This window comes from Rhizopus delemar, genomic scaffold (genome assembly GCF_000149305.1).
Source record: "Rhizopus delemar RA 99-880 supercont3.6 genomic scaffold, whole genome shotgun sequence".
In the NCBI taxonomy this organism is placed as follows: Eukaryota; Fungi; Mucoromycota; class Mucoromycetes; order Mucorales; family Rhizopodaceae; genus Rhizopus; species Rhizopus delemar.
Window position 1 is genome coordinate 2,887,611 of NW_027137832.1, and position 15,389 is coordinate 2,902,999.

Below are 15,389 nucleotides of genomic sequence, written 5' to 3' on the forward strand. Positions count from 1 at the left end.
CTGTACTAGAATAAAAAAAAAAAGGTTTTTGTGTAAAATTGGAAATGAAGCATCATTTTGTATAAATTCCTTTTTTTATATCCCGAAATAAAGTGTTGATCCCTTTATTTCCTTTTATGAAACAAAGTAAATCAAGTTATATCATTCAAAGGGAAGCCAAGAGTTTCTGTTTTAGTTACATTATGATAAAAGAAATTAATGCTATCAGATTAGTTTAATTACAAGTAAAGGAAATGCAAGAAAAAAGAATATATATTAGAATCAAGACAAGCAAGAACGATGCTTTGGTATATGTAAAGGGAAGAGCCCATGCCGAGCTTTACTAATCTTTGACATATTATAGAACCGATACTTAATACTTTACATGTTATTGATCCCAACAAGTCGCATTGGTTGATCTTATATCCACTAATTTAGATACAAAAAAGTTGGCAGTCATAATCATTTGGCTAATGTTTATTTTGTGTACATATTAATCGTATGCAACCAGGATGCCGTATCCTAGTTTACCCTTGATCATAGGTTTAAAATAAAAAAGCTTGAAATAACACACTGTAGATTTGACCAAATGAACTCCCTTATATTTTCTGATGTCTTTCCTAAGTTCATACGCTGCCTTTCCAAGGTAATGACAACCTCCTCAAAAAGAATTTGGTTAACCTCAGACATTTTCTTGACTTCATTATAAACTATATTTCTTCTGTAAAAAAGCTAGTTTTTTAAGACATTTTCTCTAAGAAATACCATATCTGATTACTAGCCTTTGGACAGTTAACCTAATCGTATACTGTCTCTAAATATTTACTAGACCCCTAGTTGTACGATTAAATAGGTATGAAAGAGCATAACTACTATAAGTAGTAAAGTTAGCTCCATCAGATGAAGAAACAGCAGAGGTGATCAAGTCAGAAACAAAATGAGAAAATATAGCCTTTTAACTAGCTGGAACAATTGAGCCTCTGTTAAAAGAATTCTGTGCCAAATCTCGTTATTTCTTGTTTAAAGCATGGATCACTTCACCTTTCAAGGCTGGAAAACGTGGCACTGTAGCTATACGGCTGCGTTGATTGCTGCTGGTGTCTATAACACGATTCTTTAATTTAATGTTTATTTAATATGAAACCACATAATTTTATCACTGATTGAAATAACTGATCCTTAAAGTTCAAAAGAACTTCAAATTAGAAAAAATTGTGGTTATTATTACTGAATTTTTTTTATATTAAATGTAAATGATTCTATTAAACAGCATACTTATAAGCACCAACAAACACAGGCTTATAGACAGAACCAGAAAAAATTAAAAGGCACATTTACAAAGTTAAATGCTAAAAAAGATTGGCTTCAAGTTTTTAAATTATTAACGTACCTACTCGTTGAAAAAAACAAGTTCATATACATAACCCTACTCAGTACTATGAACCTTCCCCTTCTTTTCCCTCAATACTCATCTAGACTTTTCTTTTCTCAATTGGATTAATAAAACAAGCCACTGATTTCAGATACTCTTTACATTGTCTTTCATTTCCCTCCTCTTTATCCTGAAGGGATTTTTTAACTCTTTACACTTTATTCAAATTGAACTGATCTGGACAATTAAGGTGTTACAACACCCTGTGTCCATTTTAGACTGAATGTAAATAAAGTTTTCTATTTTGAAAAAAAAAATACCAACTATAAAGCAATAACAGTTTTCTTCTAGAACTTTTGCTTTTCATGTTGATATAGCAAAATTTCATTTCCTTTGAAGCTATTTGATCGTCTTTTGAGCTAGAAACATAACTTATTACGAACTTTTATTCACTCAATTTTAACATTGAAGGGTAATTACGAAATCTTTAACAAAATACAATTTCTTTTTTCTTTCTAGTTGCTTTTTCAGTTCTTGTTTCAGCTTTATTGATTCATATCCTTGCCACACAAGATTTCATTAAAAGTTGGCAAATCCAGACTTTTTAAAATAAATGTTGCATCTTATATTTTTCTTTTCCTATTTAATCAAATTTTTTTGGTTGAAAGCGGACAATAAGATGCGTAATTGTCATTGTAAATCTTTGTAGGGCAAGTACAGTTTGTTGAATATTACATTTCAAATCCTAAGGTTAACCAAGACCTTAGTCAGATCTCAAACTTGATATCAGACCTATCAAGCCATATCAAGAAATGATATAAAATAATGAAAAATACTTTTTTTTTTATTTTTTTTTTTTTTTTTTTTTTTTTTTTTTGCCATTTCGATAAGCCAAGCCCGGTTTTTCATCAAAGAAAAAAAAAAAAAAAAAAAAAAAAAAAAAAAAAAAAAAACGCGCATAATGAAGCGAAAACGTAGTGACCAAACTAAACTGATTGAGCATGTATTTATTGACGGTTATCCACCCAAAAATCCCAAACCTCAGTTATCTTTTCTTCAACCACCGCAAGCATCAGTGGGTAGACAGCTGTCAAGCGATTTCCAAGGAATGTTGAATATGTTGATCGATCAGGCCTATCCACCTAATGCTTGTCCTAGTTGCTTTGAGGTATTCACAGCTCGTTCAGAGGCAAAGGAACATTTCAAAGAGCAACATCGTGGTGAGAAGACCTACCAATGCCTTGCTCACAATTGTGAACAAAGCTATTCCTCTAAACCTGGTCTAAGATATCACCTCTTGAATGGTCATCAAGCTACTTTGGTATCAGATAAAGAGTAAGATATGAACACTACTTGCATATCTATACTGTTGACTAATTCGAATACAATAGACGGCAGCAACAGATTATCAGTAAAAGTAAAAGGGCAATAAATTCTTCAATAGAGAGTGATAATGAAAACAAGAAAACAAAAAGTAACTTACCACCAGCACTTGAAAAGAAGATGAGTGAAATATATGCACAGACGATATGCCCAGCATGCAAACAAACGTTTGCTAAAAAGACACACGTTGTAAAGCATCTTGTAGAAGTGCATCACGGAGAAGAGCCTTATGAATGCATTGTACCCGACTGCAAGCACACAAAAAAATATGCAACAAGAGAAGGCTTGGTCTATCATCTCATAAATTATCATAGTTAGTCAGAATAAAGCCATATTGTGATACTTTCTATCTGATATTTCACTGTACTTTCAATTTCGTAATGTTGGCAACAATAGATAGTAATGCCTACTATAAGTATGTCTCCAGGCTTCAATGACGTCTACTATTTATTTATTTTTTTATATTTGAGGTGATAATAGATGGTGAATGATTTGATTATATAAATAAGTAGCTTTATAGTACAAATTAGGGTTGCTCTAAAAAAATGTAAATTATTGATGCTACTGTGGCAATAATAATTTACTCCAGCTTGTCCTTGACTTGAAATGCCTACAATTTTGTAAATCTTCTATACTTTGCTGTCTCTACATTTAATTCTGAAAAATGTACACTTATAGCCTATAATGATTACATACTAGTTTTATACTCTTATTTTGCATATCATTACTTTTTATTTTGCGGATAGTATTTTGTATTTTGTGGCAGATTCTTTTCAGGCCTGAATGATTAAAGCGTTGGCTCAAGAGCCGTGCATCTGTCGAAGAACGGGTACGAATGATCTATCCAACTTTCATAATATTCCGCAACAATTCTCTTGGTCGAATCAATAAATCTGTCACTGAGATTGTCATCTACGGTGAGACAGTCTCTTCTAACGCCTCCCTTGATTTTGACTAGAATAACTCAGTTGGGTTCAAAAAAGTAAGGTGGCAAGCATGAGGCTTTGTAACCTCTCGAGGCAATCATACCTTGAACTCCAGATACCTTATAAACAACTGCGTTACATAACAAGATGGCGGCCCTTCATGCTACATTGATCAAGAGCGTCCATGAGACTACTCAAGAAATCCAGAAAATACTCACTACGGGTACCGACACGAGAATTCACCTCAGCTTCTTCAGTTTTGCCATCTCTTCTCTTTCTCTTCTTCTTCAATCTGCTACCTTTTCTGTGTACAGCCTTTGGTTTGTGAAGAGTCAGTTCAACCACTCCCATTTCGCAAATCGCACCAATGATAATTAACGTGATCCCGCTATTGAGAGAACAACTGATTTGACAGACATGTCTTTATATGATTTGCCAAAGTTTCTACAGATGTGTATGTTGAAATCTGCTTCGTCGATGAAAAGCACAGCTTTCCAAATCATATTTTTGTCGTTCTTCCCTTCAAGAAATTTTCCCTCTGCACAATTAGAGAGTGTTAAGGGCTGCGTTTGCGGCAACAGCTGGCTCTAGTTTCTCAAGTGTCAAAGAAGCATACAGAACAAAGTATTTATGGAGACATGATAATGTAACCGAATTGATAGCAGAAAAAATCCCAATCAATATGTCCCTTCCCTGCCAAAGCACTACTTCTGGAGCTTTACCGAAGGAATCGCATAGGAAATTTGTATTCTAAGGCTCGAGTTTCCCTTGCTATTTAACTTGCTACTTCCTAACAGGCAGGCGTTTTTCTTCATCATCTTTATACTTTTTGGCATAACTTTGGGATGTTTGCTCAACAGTACCAACAATAGATTCTACATTTTTTACCGAATGATCTTACTCGATAACAAGAACTAAAAGCTTTTGTATTTGCTCGGGAGAGCAAGATCTGTATGGACCTCGAACTTTTGCTACAGCCTTTTTCAAAGGCTGAGTTAGACTCTTCTCGTTCTTTCCTTCTGTAGAACCGTGCTTTGTTATTACTGCTTCATTTTCGATTGCCATGTCATAATGAAAGGTCTGACAGCCTTTGAAGCCCAAAAGCTTCTTTAAACATGTATCAGTCAAGTTCTCGTTTGTTTCTAATTTTTCCCAGCGATACCCTTCTAATTCTACCGTCTCGTATAAATCGCCTGGCACTTTTCAACATCTATAGGGCCACAATTAGGAATATCATCGAGTATATTGAAGTAATGCATGTATTCATCTGGAATACAGTAAATGTTCATTTTTTGCTAATAATGGATGAAAAAGAATCTCGCAAAATAAAAATCAATAAACAAAATGCACAAACTTATTGTAAGCTGACTTCAAAATCATTCAAATGGCAGATTAATCTAAAACCAATCTACAGCCAATTTGTTTTGTCAGCTTTTCAAAAAAGATTTAGCTAGTGTAGCACCCCTTTAAGATTAAAGGATAAATTTTCCAACTGGACTGACATCTGCTGTAAGACTACTATCTCACTTTATAAGAAGGGAAGTCCATTGAAAACAAGCTAGAAAACATGCTGACTGAGCAACTTAATGATAAGTTGATACAGATAGTATATTTAGAATATTTTATTGCATCGAACCTTTACAACGCAATAAGCTTCATTATATAAATACATGATTAATTCCTTATGTAGCATAATAATTGTGTATTTCAAGTGCAAAAAATATTGATTTTTATACTTGCACAATCAATGTCAAATTGAAGTTTGTGCGCTACTGAAGCAAAAATCAACTGATAATACGCTTGCATTCCTCCATGTGGTCTCATTATCTTTATAACTTCTCTCTTTTTCTCAATATTAACACATAAAGAAAGAACAAAAGGCTTCATGGCGAAAAGATAAACAAAGATGACAGAAGGTAAGGTATTGGATACTTTGAAAAGTGGCAACTGTTTGAAGGGATGGAGTTTTAAAATACATTTTGCATTGAACTTTTTTAATTCAAAGACAGTTTCTTAATAATGCATGCTAATATGAGCTTTCTATTTAGCTTCTAGTGTATACAAAAGATATAGTATTCTACTTATCCACAAAAGCACCGTTTTGTAATTATTTTTAAATATAAATGAAGGGCTTTACTGTGACTGTGAGATAAAGCATAAATGTTGCCATTCAATCTGAGTAAGAAAGAGGAAAACGGGAAAAAAATAACAAGCTGCTTTTTTTTTTTTTTTTTTTCTAAACAACAAATGAACAGCATCAAACCAGACCAAATTATTGAACTTGAACCTTCATTTATAAAAGTAGAATATTATTATAAGCTTCAATGCAAAAACTAAATCACGCTCATATTTAAAGGTACCTTATGAACAACTTCGTAAATCATTTAAACATGAATACAAATACCTGGAAAAAGAATTGATTGCTGTTCAAGATAACATTGAAGGTTGTTTAAATGACACGGAACTTTCAACTGAAAAAGCAGCAGAAACCATTGATAGTTTAATGAAACAAGTAAAAAAGCTGATGCTTAAAGTAAGTTGATCCAATATATCCTATGCATATACTTAGTTTATATAAAGATGGAAAAATACAAACAAGAAGGAGAAAGGCATAGTAGACGCATTGAAAAAAGAGTGATGAATTTAAATGAAATTGATAAAGTGACTTCACCAAAATCACCCGAATTCATGTCTTGGTCTAAAACAAGATTGAACAGACTTATCGTTGACTACTTGCTTCGACAAGGTCTAGCTGAAACTGCAAAAAGCGTAGCTGCAGAAGGACAGATTGAGGTAAGAAAAGAGGAAGAGTAGTGAAACAGACAATGAATTTGCTGTGTTTAGGATTTAGTAGATATTGAGCTTTTTGAACAAGCTGAGAAGATAGAACAAGCATTGGAAAGCCACAGTTGCAAAGAATGTTTACAATGGTGTTCTGAGAATAGATCAAGTCTCAAGAAGATGAAAGTAAAGTATTAAAAAAGATGGCAAGTAAAACTAAGCAAATGTGTGTGTAGAGTACACTGGAATTTAATTTGAGATTACAAGAGCATATTGAATTAGCAAGAGCTTCTAAAGGAATAGAGGCTATTAAATATGCTCAAAAACACCTTGCACCTTGGAAAGCAATTGAAGGTGTAAGAATTGGTCAAGCAATGGGATTATTGGCATACAAAAGTGATACACAATGTCAACCTTATAAAGTAAAAAAAAAAAAGAAAGAAAGAAAGAAAGAGTGGCTATGATCAAATACTGAGATTTTAATACAGGACCTTTATGATGAAAAACGATGGTTAGAACTTGTTGAGCAATTTAGGTCTGATTACTACGCATTATGCTCACTAACTCCTCATCCAATGATGTCAATTACACTTCAAGCTGGCCTATCAGCACTCAAGACACCACAATGCTATGAGCATGAAAACAAAAATGTCAATTGCCCAGTATGTGATAGCGATACGTTGGGTAAATTAGCAGAGAAATTACCCCTGAGTCATCATGTCAATTCAACGCTTGTTTGCCGCATAAGTGGTAAGATTATGAATGAAGATAATCCACCCATGTTATTACCTAATAGAAGGGTTTACAGTCAAAATGTAATGGATATGAAACAAAAATATACATAAACTAATATGATTTATTAGGCATTAAATGAACTGGCAGCTAAAAATGATGGTAAAATTATTTGTCCGAGAACAGGAGATGTTTGTAAATTAAAAGATCTCAGAAAAGTATTCATTTCATAAAAAAGGCAAAACACCAACCGTTTCTCTCTCTCTCTCTCTCTCTCTCCTACATATCCTATAATCCTCTTTTTTTTTCTCTTTCTCTCTTTTTATATATATCACATAAAACCTTTTTTTTTATTAAAGCATTTTAAAAGAACTCTATTAGTTTATATATAAATAACTTCATTCTTATAGTCACTTCAAAAAGTAAAGTCGCAGTTTTAGTAAATTGATGACACTGAGTCTAAAAATGAATTCACTGTACCATAATAAGCAAATCCCTATCAAGCACCCATATGGTTAGAAGGTTCTTATATGACTAAGCCAATTCCTCTCACTTTCTTTTGATGTCTCCACTCATTTCTTTCCCTTTCACATTTTTTTTACTCTTGAAACAAAAGATTTTTTTCTAAGCATTAACTGTCTGACAGGATTGATCTGGTCCGGGCGGACATTTATATAATTTTTATCTTTATGCGTTCAATTGGACCTGAAATAAAAAAGATGATGTTTAAACAAATAAAGATAAGCAAATAAAGATGGCAAGCTCTTCTTAAAATTTGTTCTCAGTTGTAACTGTCTGGAGAGATTGATAAGGTTTTTTCCCACAATAAACAGTACACGTGAAAAATAAATACACTAACAAAAGCCTCACAGTCTGGATATTTTATAGACTTCTTTCTTTATCTTGCAATGACAAATCAGTTTGAATTTGATAAAGTAACTGCTACCAAGTACTTGGGAAAAACCGAGGACGAAAAGCATATTTTTTCAGGTTATGCAAACGCTGTAAATAAATTGAGTGGGTTACATCGACACATACTAATACTGTATGTAGGAATGGTGTATTGGTGATGTACCGCATGTAAATAGGATATTGTTACAAAAAAAAGAAATATTAACATTTATTATTGCTACTATAGGGTGGTAAAGGTTATGAAAATCAGATTGAAAAAGAAAATTAAACCCTTCACTTTAGGTTATGTTGCTTCGATTATACTTGGTAGCATTATGGACCATTTTTCTACAAGACATCAAATAGATCCGGTAGCTATGAATTGCTTTTACCTTCGTAAAACAGTGTGCGGTCATCTCATTATAGAAATTGAAGAGCAAAAGATGAGTTCAAAGGGATACTGTGTGGTTAGTGCAGTATTAAAACAAAAGGATGTCAAATCACCCCTGACCACAATTAGAGATTATCAACCTGATGAATGGACAGAAAAAGTACACACGGTGACCACAATGGGCCATATAGACTCCGAACAAGGCCTGACCATATTCACTCATAATCCTCAACCGCCATCTTTGGAACATTTGGTTACCTTTGATTACGTTTTCCTTGGAGACAAAGTCAATGCTAAATTTGATGTTCGTAGCTTTGCTGATGATGACAAACTGGGTAAACCAGAGATCAATCAGGTCATTCAATTTATTGACGGAAGACCAATTGATTTCAAGAGCATTCCCTTTTGGTGTGATATGTTCATCACCCCGCCCGCTCTCTTGGGTGATTCAGTTCATGGTGGTCCAATCTGGTGCCCAACAATGCAATTGGAGGTACAATTTAAGTCAAAGATTAGGAATGTCAGTGAGATCATTAGTCATTTTCTTGCACATCATATCATCAACAATCGATTTGATATCGATGGACAAATATGGGATCTTCAAGGGAACATTATAGCAACTACCAGGTAAATGACCATTGCTTGTTATCTATCTCAGCTCATGAAATCATAGGCACCAATGTCTAATTGTTCCTTGGAGTCGTAATTCAAAGGAGGAAAAGAAAGGAACGCGTGCTTCCAAGTTTTAATTAGAGCATTGAATATTATTATTGAATACGGGAGCTTCTTTTTTTAATTGAAAATGATTTCTTTTTTATTGAAATGAATGTATGCATTTGTTTATGTGATGACAGTAGGTTCTTTACGTCCAGTGTATTTCTCGAGTTGAGATAATTCCAATGCGACATCAATCAAGGGCTTCAAAGCAGCTTGAGTGTCCTTTTTATATTCCGAATTATCATTTGAATATTTTTCAACATAAAGTCGAACCGTAGCACCTTGTGAGCCAGTACCAGACAGGCGCATCACAATACGTGAGCCATCTTTGAATATGATACGAATACCTTGATTTTTGGCAACACTACCATCAATAGGGTCCAAATATTCAAAGTCATCTGCTTCTGCTACGGTGAATGGACCAAGTGTCTTGTTGATCAATTCTTTCTTTTCAATCAATTCACGGAGATGACTCACCATGTTTTCAGCACCTTTACCGTCTACTTCTTCATAATCGTATCTTGAAAAGAAGTTGCGTCCATAAATCTTGTAATGTTCTTGAAGAATATCTTGTACACCTGCCTTCTTTTCTTTATTGACATAAGCAATGATACTCAGCCAAGCTAACAGTGATCAGGTTAAGTAGACTGCACAGGATGACATGATATCATGCTTACCTAAAATAGCCCATAGACCATCCTTTTCACGAATATGATCCGAACCTGTACCAAATGATTCTTCACCACAGACAGAACAACGACCAGCATCCATCAGATTGCCAAAGAATTTCCATCCAGTAGGCACTTCAAAGTGCTCCACACCCATCTTTTTAGCCACCAAATCCACTGCTTGAGATGTAGGCATGGAACGAGCCAAACCGTTGACACCATTCTTTTTAAAGTAAGGAATGGCTTCTTTGGCATAGTGAGCAATGATGGCTACACTATCCGAAGGAGTCACAAATGCATTTTTACCAATAATCATATTACGATCACCATCACCATCTGAAGCAGCACCAAAATCAAGACCTTGCTTTTCTACTGCCTCTACCAGGTCATGAGCATAGGTCAGATTTGGATCAGGATGCGCACCTCCAAAATCAGGCAAAGGCTTATATCGCATCACACTGGATTCAGGCAACCCAAATTCTTCAACAAACAGGCGATAACCATAGGGACCCGTGACACCGTTCATACCATCAAAGAGCATCTTGAACTCTTTGTTGGCTGCAAAGAATTGCTTGATGGCATCAAAGTCAAAAATGGACTTCATCAATGCTACATAATCATCCACACCATCAATCACCTCAATGGTCAAGTCACCTACTGTTTGAGTGCCCAGTTGAGAAAAGTCAACTTTGGGAACATCAGCCAACTTGAGTTCCTTGATGCCTTTACTGATTTCATAAATTCTGTTGGTGACAGACTCGGGAGCGGGACCACCATTAGAGCAGTTGTATTTGATACCAAAGTCGCTGTTGGGTCCACCTGGGTTATGAGAAGCGGTCAAGACGATACCGCCTGTTGCTTTTCGCTGACGGATGATATTTGAAACAGCAGGTGTAGAGACAATGCCATCACGACCCACAATCAATTTAGATACCTAGTCAATCAATCAATAAACGAACGCGTCCTCCTTCAGTCAACTTACACTATGAGCAACACTTGATTTAACAATGACTTGAAGTACTTCATTTGAATAATAGCGGCCATCACCACCTACAACCAAAGTAGCACCTTTTGCACCACCATCTGATTCTGGAATAGCCTCAAGAATGGATTGAATGAAATTCTCGGTATAATTCTTTTCTTGAAACACCTTGACACGCTTTCGAAGGCCTGATGTACCAGGCTTTTGACCATCAAATGGCTTTGTGGGAATTGTTTGAATGTTGACCATGTTTTTATTAAAGAAGAAGAAAAAGAGTAAATGGTGTCTCTTTTATGCTTTTTTTTTTGATTCCCCGAATAACAACATTTCATCACTTCCAACACTCCGATCATTCTCAATTGTTTCTTTTTCTTGTTTTGATCCAAGATTTTCCCTGATACTTGATCTTTCTCGAATGTTTAAATAGTTTGAGGTTGTTTATTTGATATACATCATTTGGCAGGAAACAAGAGAACAAATACACATTATACTTATTTGGCGCTATACTTTTTTTTAACACAGCGCTATTTATATGACAAAACACTGTCATCATCTATATTTTTGGTGGAGAGAGAGAGAGAGAGAGAAATGAATTGACTTTTTGTCTGTCATACAGTAAAAGAAAGAAACTACCTGAATGTTGTACAAAGGAAAACGGATTGATCTGTTGATAAAGAGTGGGTGTTTATTTCATAGCAAACTGCAAAATTCTTTTTTTTCTCAAGAAAAAAAAAATAACACGTACATCATTGCTCATTGATTAGGGAGAGTAAAGGCGAGAAATACAAGTTCTAAAAAGAAAAAAGAAACTTGTTTGTATGGCTTAGTCTAAATATATTCTTAAATTTACACGTTTCCTTTTAAAAAGTCATGTCTCAAGCACTCTTCTCTTGTATGACAGCCCCAAGATCGTACACACAGTCTTTCTGTGCAACTGCAAAAGTCAGCTGAATAATAACAAACTGCATAACTTTTACGCAGTGCTTTTTTTTTTTTTTCTACTCTTTTTCTTGTTTTTCAATGTCAGTACAAGACGCCTATAACAAAGTATTTTCCAACTTTCAAAGAGTTCGAGATTATCTTGCGCCTGTTTTAAAAAATTCTAAATTTAAAGAAACGGGTTGCATTACACCTGAAGAAGTAACTGAAAATGTTTTATGCATTTTATAATTAAACACATTCATCATAGTTTGTAGCCGCTGGTGATTTCCTTGTTTACAAGTGTCCTACTTGGTCTTGGTAAAACAAAAAGAAAAGACTGTTTATAAAAAGCTGATATTAAAGCTATTACTGTTGGTAGGGAAGGAGGATTAGAAGAAAAGAAGAGGGATTATTTACCTGCTGATAAGCAATTCTTGGTAACTCGTAACGGTAATTTTAAATCGTGGTCAAAGAAGATGAGATTATTTATTATCATTATAGTACCTTGTCTTAGACGTGCAAGACAAATGGAATACACTGAAGATGATTTAGAAACACAAATAGCAGATGATAATAATGAGGACGGAGAAGATTGGATGTATACACACAGCAACAGAGGTAATAGTACTTAGTTCTATCTACATTATATAAACATGTGTTATTAGCTACAAAAACAATGGAAGAAATTGCTCAAACGATCATGACGGAAGAAGAAGAAGAAGCAGAGGTGAGAAAAGGATTAGAGAAACTAGATTTGGATAAAATACCTGATCTTGATGATATACCTAATATGGATGAGATACCTGACATGGATGACCAAGTGCAAGAAGAGGATGATCCTGTAAATCTTGCGACTCTTATCACTACTATTTACTAACCTTTCTGTAATTAGGCGGTTGAACACAACACAAAGTAAAAATGCATTTATATTCGTTAAGCAATGTGCTTACTTTATTGTAGTGAAAAGGTATTACAAGTACGTACGTACGATGTGTTTATTACCTATGATAAGTATTACCAAACGCCTCGTATGTGGTTATTTGGTTATGATGAAGAAAGACGCCCTCTTACTTCCACTCAAGTATTTGAAGATGTCTCTCAAGATTATGTTAAAAAGACAGTGACCATCGAAACACACCCTCATCTGTCTCTCAACTTGGCTTCTATTCATCCCTGTAAACACGCTGAAGTCATGAAGAAGATTATAGAAAGAATGTCTAATAAGGAAGATGAAGAAAGCGCTATTCGTGTAGACCAGTAAGTATCTAAAGAATATATTATTTCTCTTTCTTTGTTGACTTTTTTTTTGTAGATATTTGATCATATTTCTCAAATTCCTTAGCTCCGTTGTTCCTACTATTGACTATGATCATACGATTAGTACTTGATGGGCATTTCTTTTTTTTTATACACGATAAAAAGGATCATTTCTTTTATTATTCAACTACAGCATTACTAGAGTGTGGTAACTGTTGCTCTTTTTTAGATAGACTTAATTCAGCTATATCTGAACGAAGTTTATCGAGTTCAATTTCAAGTACACGGATCTTTACATCCCTTTGAGATAACTGTCCTTTTAAGTCATCATTTTCTTTACGAGCCTCATGATATGCCTCTTGATACTACAATACTTGTTCATTCACATACTTATTAACACATGAATCATATCCAACTTACATTCTTTTCTTTCACTGGTGAATTCATCCCACTCTTTATTTTTTCCACAGGAGCGGCTGTAGGAACAAATTCTTTCTTGGCTTTAGCTATAAAGCCCGCTTCAAGATCAACCAGTTTAGGATCAGCATTTTTGCCTTCAAACCATTCATCTGCTGTAAGGGCTGGTTCATCACTGAAACAAGGAGGGAAAATGTCAGATTGAAATGCTTCAGACTAATGTTACAGCAAGTGAGTATGGATACACCTACGTGTTCTAATTACCTTTCTAGGGACAGTGAATGAGATGGGTTCTATAAGTGTGGTGCCTACTTTATAGGCTCTAGCTACTTCACATTCATTGACATTCAAACCTCTCTTTGGCATGAATCCCATGCCTCTTTGAGGTTCAATGGCTTTAAATTCAGCCAGGGGGTATAATTCATCATTGTCATATTCATAATAACGGATATTTCCATCACTGCATTTGATCTATTAGAATAAAACACGACAAGCATTTATGTATCATTTACCCTTTTCCGGCAAGGTACAGCATCTTGGTATCAGGATCATAAAATGGCATGATGACACCTGAAGACGTATCCAAAAATTCAGATTTGAGTGGTTTACTAAGATCAGTAGTATCCCACAAGTTCAACTGACGATCACTCATGCGTGAGAAACCAGTAGTAGCCAAACGATCCATGTTGCCCATCCAGACCACGCGAGAACCCTTGATGCCTTGATGTCCAGGTCCTTCCTGTACGATCTTGTTAGCACGTACATCAAATATACGAAGCTTTTTGTCTCGGCAGGTCGTAGCCAATAAGGATCCATTGTAATTCCAAGCCAAGGATTGGATCAGTTCAGTGTGCCCAGTAATCTCTTGTTTTTCTAAACCCTTTTCGATATCCCATAATTTGATAGTTAAATCTGTACTAGCTGATGCCAACACGTTTTCTGCTGCTGGGTGGAAGAGGACCTGCCCTACTTTACTGCTTGTATGTGATGAATAAATTAAGCGATGTGGGTTGAATAGATACTTTACCGGCCGTGTCCCGATAACTTCAAAATAGGAGTCACTTGTTCTAATCCTTCGTCATAGTCTTCAGGGATACTCCAAATCATGACTTTGCTATCTTCGGATCCAGAAGCAATCACATAATCATTGAATGGATTGAAATCTGTATCGAGAACAGGGCCTGTATGTCCTCTGTAAAGAGGGTAGTTGTCAGGTAATTTGCCTATATCGGATCAGCATAAAGTCGCGTCCATCTTCTTTTACTTTACCAGCTTGAGAGACAGGAACCACTGCAAAAGCACCACCTCCGGAAGCTTGCCAATTGATAGAAATAAATCGCTGTGATATACAAAGATGAATAAATCAAAAACCAGATCGATCTTTGCCTTACCGGATTGGCCTTCACAATATTCGTATCCCAAGCATTTGCGCTTACACGAAGGTTATCATAGCAAAAATCTCTCTTAGCACAAGTACCATAAACATGACGATACTTGGAGGGACGAACAAAATAGGTCATCTAATGATTCATGTTAAGATGGATTTGATTTAAAGAAAAAGAATCGCTTACAATGTATTTTATTAAAAAAAAGGAAGCTAAAAAGAAAAAGAAAAGGGGAACATTGAACTAAAAAAAAAATTATAAGCTTAAATTAGATACGTCGTACCACGCTATTTTTAAACTAAAGTCGCCCCTTTTTTAATGCGCGATGTCCTTTTCATGCTAAAAACATTTCAGCTCCTTATCATTTCAGGATAAGCTGAATTCATGAGATTTATATTAGACAAGCTCTCACAAGCATTTAAATATAATGCATTCTAGAGAAGAGAATAAGGAATTAACATACTCTTCGTATCTCTCATGAAATGCTGCAAACCGGTCATTGTTGCCCATCTTTTTCTTTATCAAATACTGGTTATCATGCTTAGATCGCTCTTGGCCTTTAGTAAAAGGTTAAAGTAATCAGTTTT

At 34.9% G+C, this 15,389-nt stretch overlaps 8 protein-coding genes across 8 annotated transcripts; 4 read left to right on the top strand and 4 right to left on the bottom strand.

Annotated features, from left to right (window-relative positions):
- Positions 1-2,312: 2,312 nt before the first annotated feature.
- Positions 2,313-2,690, top strand: RO3G_09116 (uncharacterized protein; the record flags this gene model as incomplete). Its single annotated transcript, XM_067663701.1, has 1 exon — positions 2,313-2,690. The coding sequence occupies one exon, from the start codon at positions 2,313-2,315 to the stop codon at positions 2,688-2,690; it is 378 nt and encodes a 125-aa protein (XP_067519802.1).
- Positions 2,691-3,193: 503 nt separating this feature from the next.
- Positions 3,194-4,011, bottom strand: RO3G_09117 (uncharacterized protein; the record flags this gene model as incomplete). Its single annotated transcript, XM_067663702.1, has 3 exons — positions 3,194-3,271; positions 3,370-3,413; positions 3,879-4,011. 3 exons carry the CDS (start codon positions 4,009-4,011, stop codon positions 3,194-3,196), a joined length of 255 nt encoding a protein of 84 aa, XP_067519803.1.
- Positions 4,012-4,557: 546 nt separating this feature from the next.
- RO3G_09118 (uncharacterized protein) lies at positions 4,558-5,229 on the bottom strand (the record flags this gene model as incomplete). The annotated part of the gene is made up of 3 exons (XM_067663703.1): positions 4,558-4,802; positions 4,837-4,870; positions 5,188-5,229. The coding sequence occupies 3 exons, from the start codon at positions 5,227-5,229 to the stop codon at positions 4,558-4,560; spliced, it is 321 nt and encodes a 106-aa protein (XP_067519804.1).
- Positions 5,230-5,907: 678 nt separating this feature from the next.
- Positions 5,908-7,315, top strand: RO3G_09119 (uncharacterized protein; the record flags this gene model as incomplete). The annotated part of the gene is made up of 7 exons (XM_067663704.1): positions 5,908-5,961; positions 6,017-6,193; positions 6,241-6,453; positions 6,505-6,627; positions 6,678-6,863; positions 6,930-7,191; positions 7,305-7,315. 7 exons carry the CDS (start codon positions 5,908-5,910, stop codon positions 7,313-7,315), a joined length of 1,026 nt encoding a protein of 341 aa, XP_067519805.1.
- A 766-nt stretch (positions 7,316-8,081) lies between these two features.
- RO3G_09120 (uncharacterized protein) lies at positions 8,082-8,353 on the top strand (the record flags this gene model as incomplete). The annotated part of the gene is made up of 3 exons (XM_067663705.1): positions 8,082-8,177; positions 8,227-8,253; positions 8,312-8,353. The coding sequence occupies 3 exons, from the start codon at positions 8,082-8,084 to the stop codon at positions 8,351-8,353; spliced, it is 165 nt and encodes a 54-aa protein (XP_067519806.1).
- A 942-nt stretch (positions 8,354-9,295) lies between these two features.
- RO3G_09121 (uncharacterized protein) lies at positions 9,296-11,071 on the bottom strand (the record flags this gene model as incomplete). Its single annotated transcript, XM_067663706.1, has 3 exons — positions 9,296-9,795; positions 9,850-10,774; positions 10,823-11,071. 3 exons carry the CDS (start codon positions 11,069-11,071, stop codon positions 9,296-9,298), a joined length of 1,674 nt encoding a protein of 557 aa, XP_067519807.1.
- A 771-nt stretch (positions 11,072-11,842) lies between these two features.
- On the top strand, positions 11,843-13,131 carry RO3G_09122 (autophagocytosis protein; the record flags this gene model as incomplete). The annotated part of the gene is made up of 8 exons (XM_067663707.1): positions 11,843-11,962; positions 12,012-12,061; positions 12,123-12,193; positions 12,245-12,361; positions 12,409-12,584; positions 12,636-12,655; positions 12,704-13,000; positions 13,056-13,131. The coding sequence occupies 8 exons, from the start codon at positions 11,843-11,845 to the stop codon at positions 13,129-13,131; spliced, it is 927 nt and encodes a 308-aa protein (XP_067519808.1).
- Positions 13,132-13,405: 274 nt separating this feature from the next.
- Positions 13,406-14,937, bottom strand: RO3G_09123 (uncharacterized protein; the record flags this gene model as incomplete). The annotated part of the gene is made up of 6 exons (XM_067663708.1): positions 13,406-13,633; positions 13,682-13,877; positions 13,930-14,391; positions 14,445-14,640; positions 14,687-14,756; positions 14,809-14,937. The coding sequence occupies 6 exons, from the start codon at positions 14,935-14,937 to the stop codon at positions 13,406-13,408; spliced, it is 1,281 nt and encodes a 426-aa protein (XP_067519809.1).
- Positions 14,938-15,389: the final 452 nt, after the last annotated feature.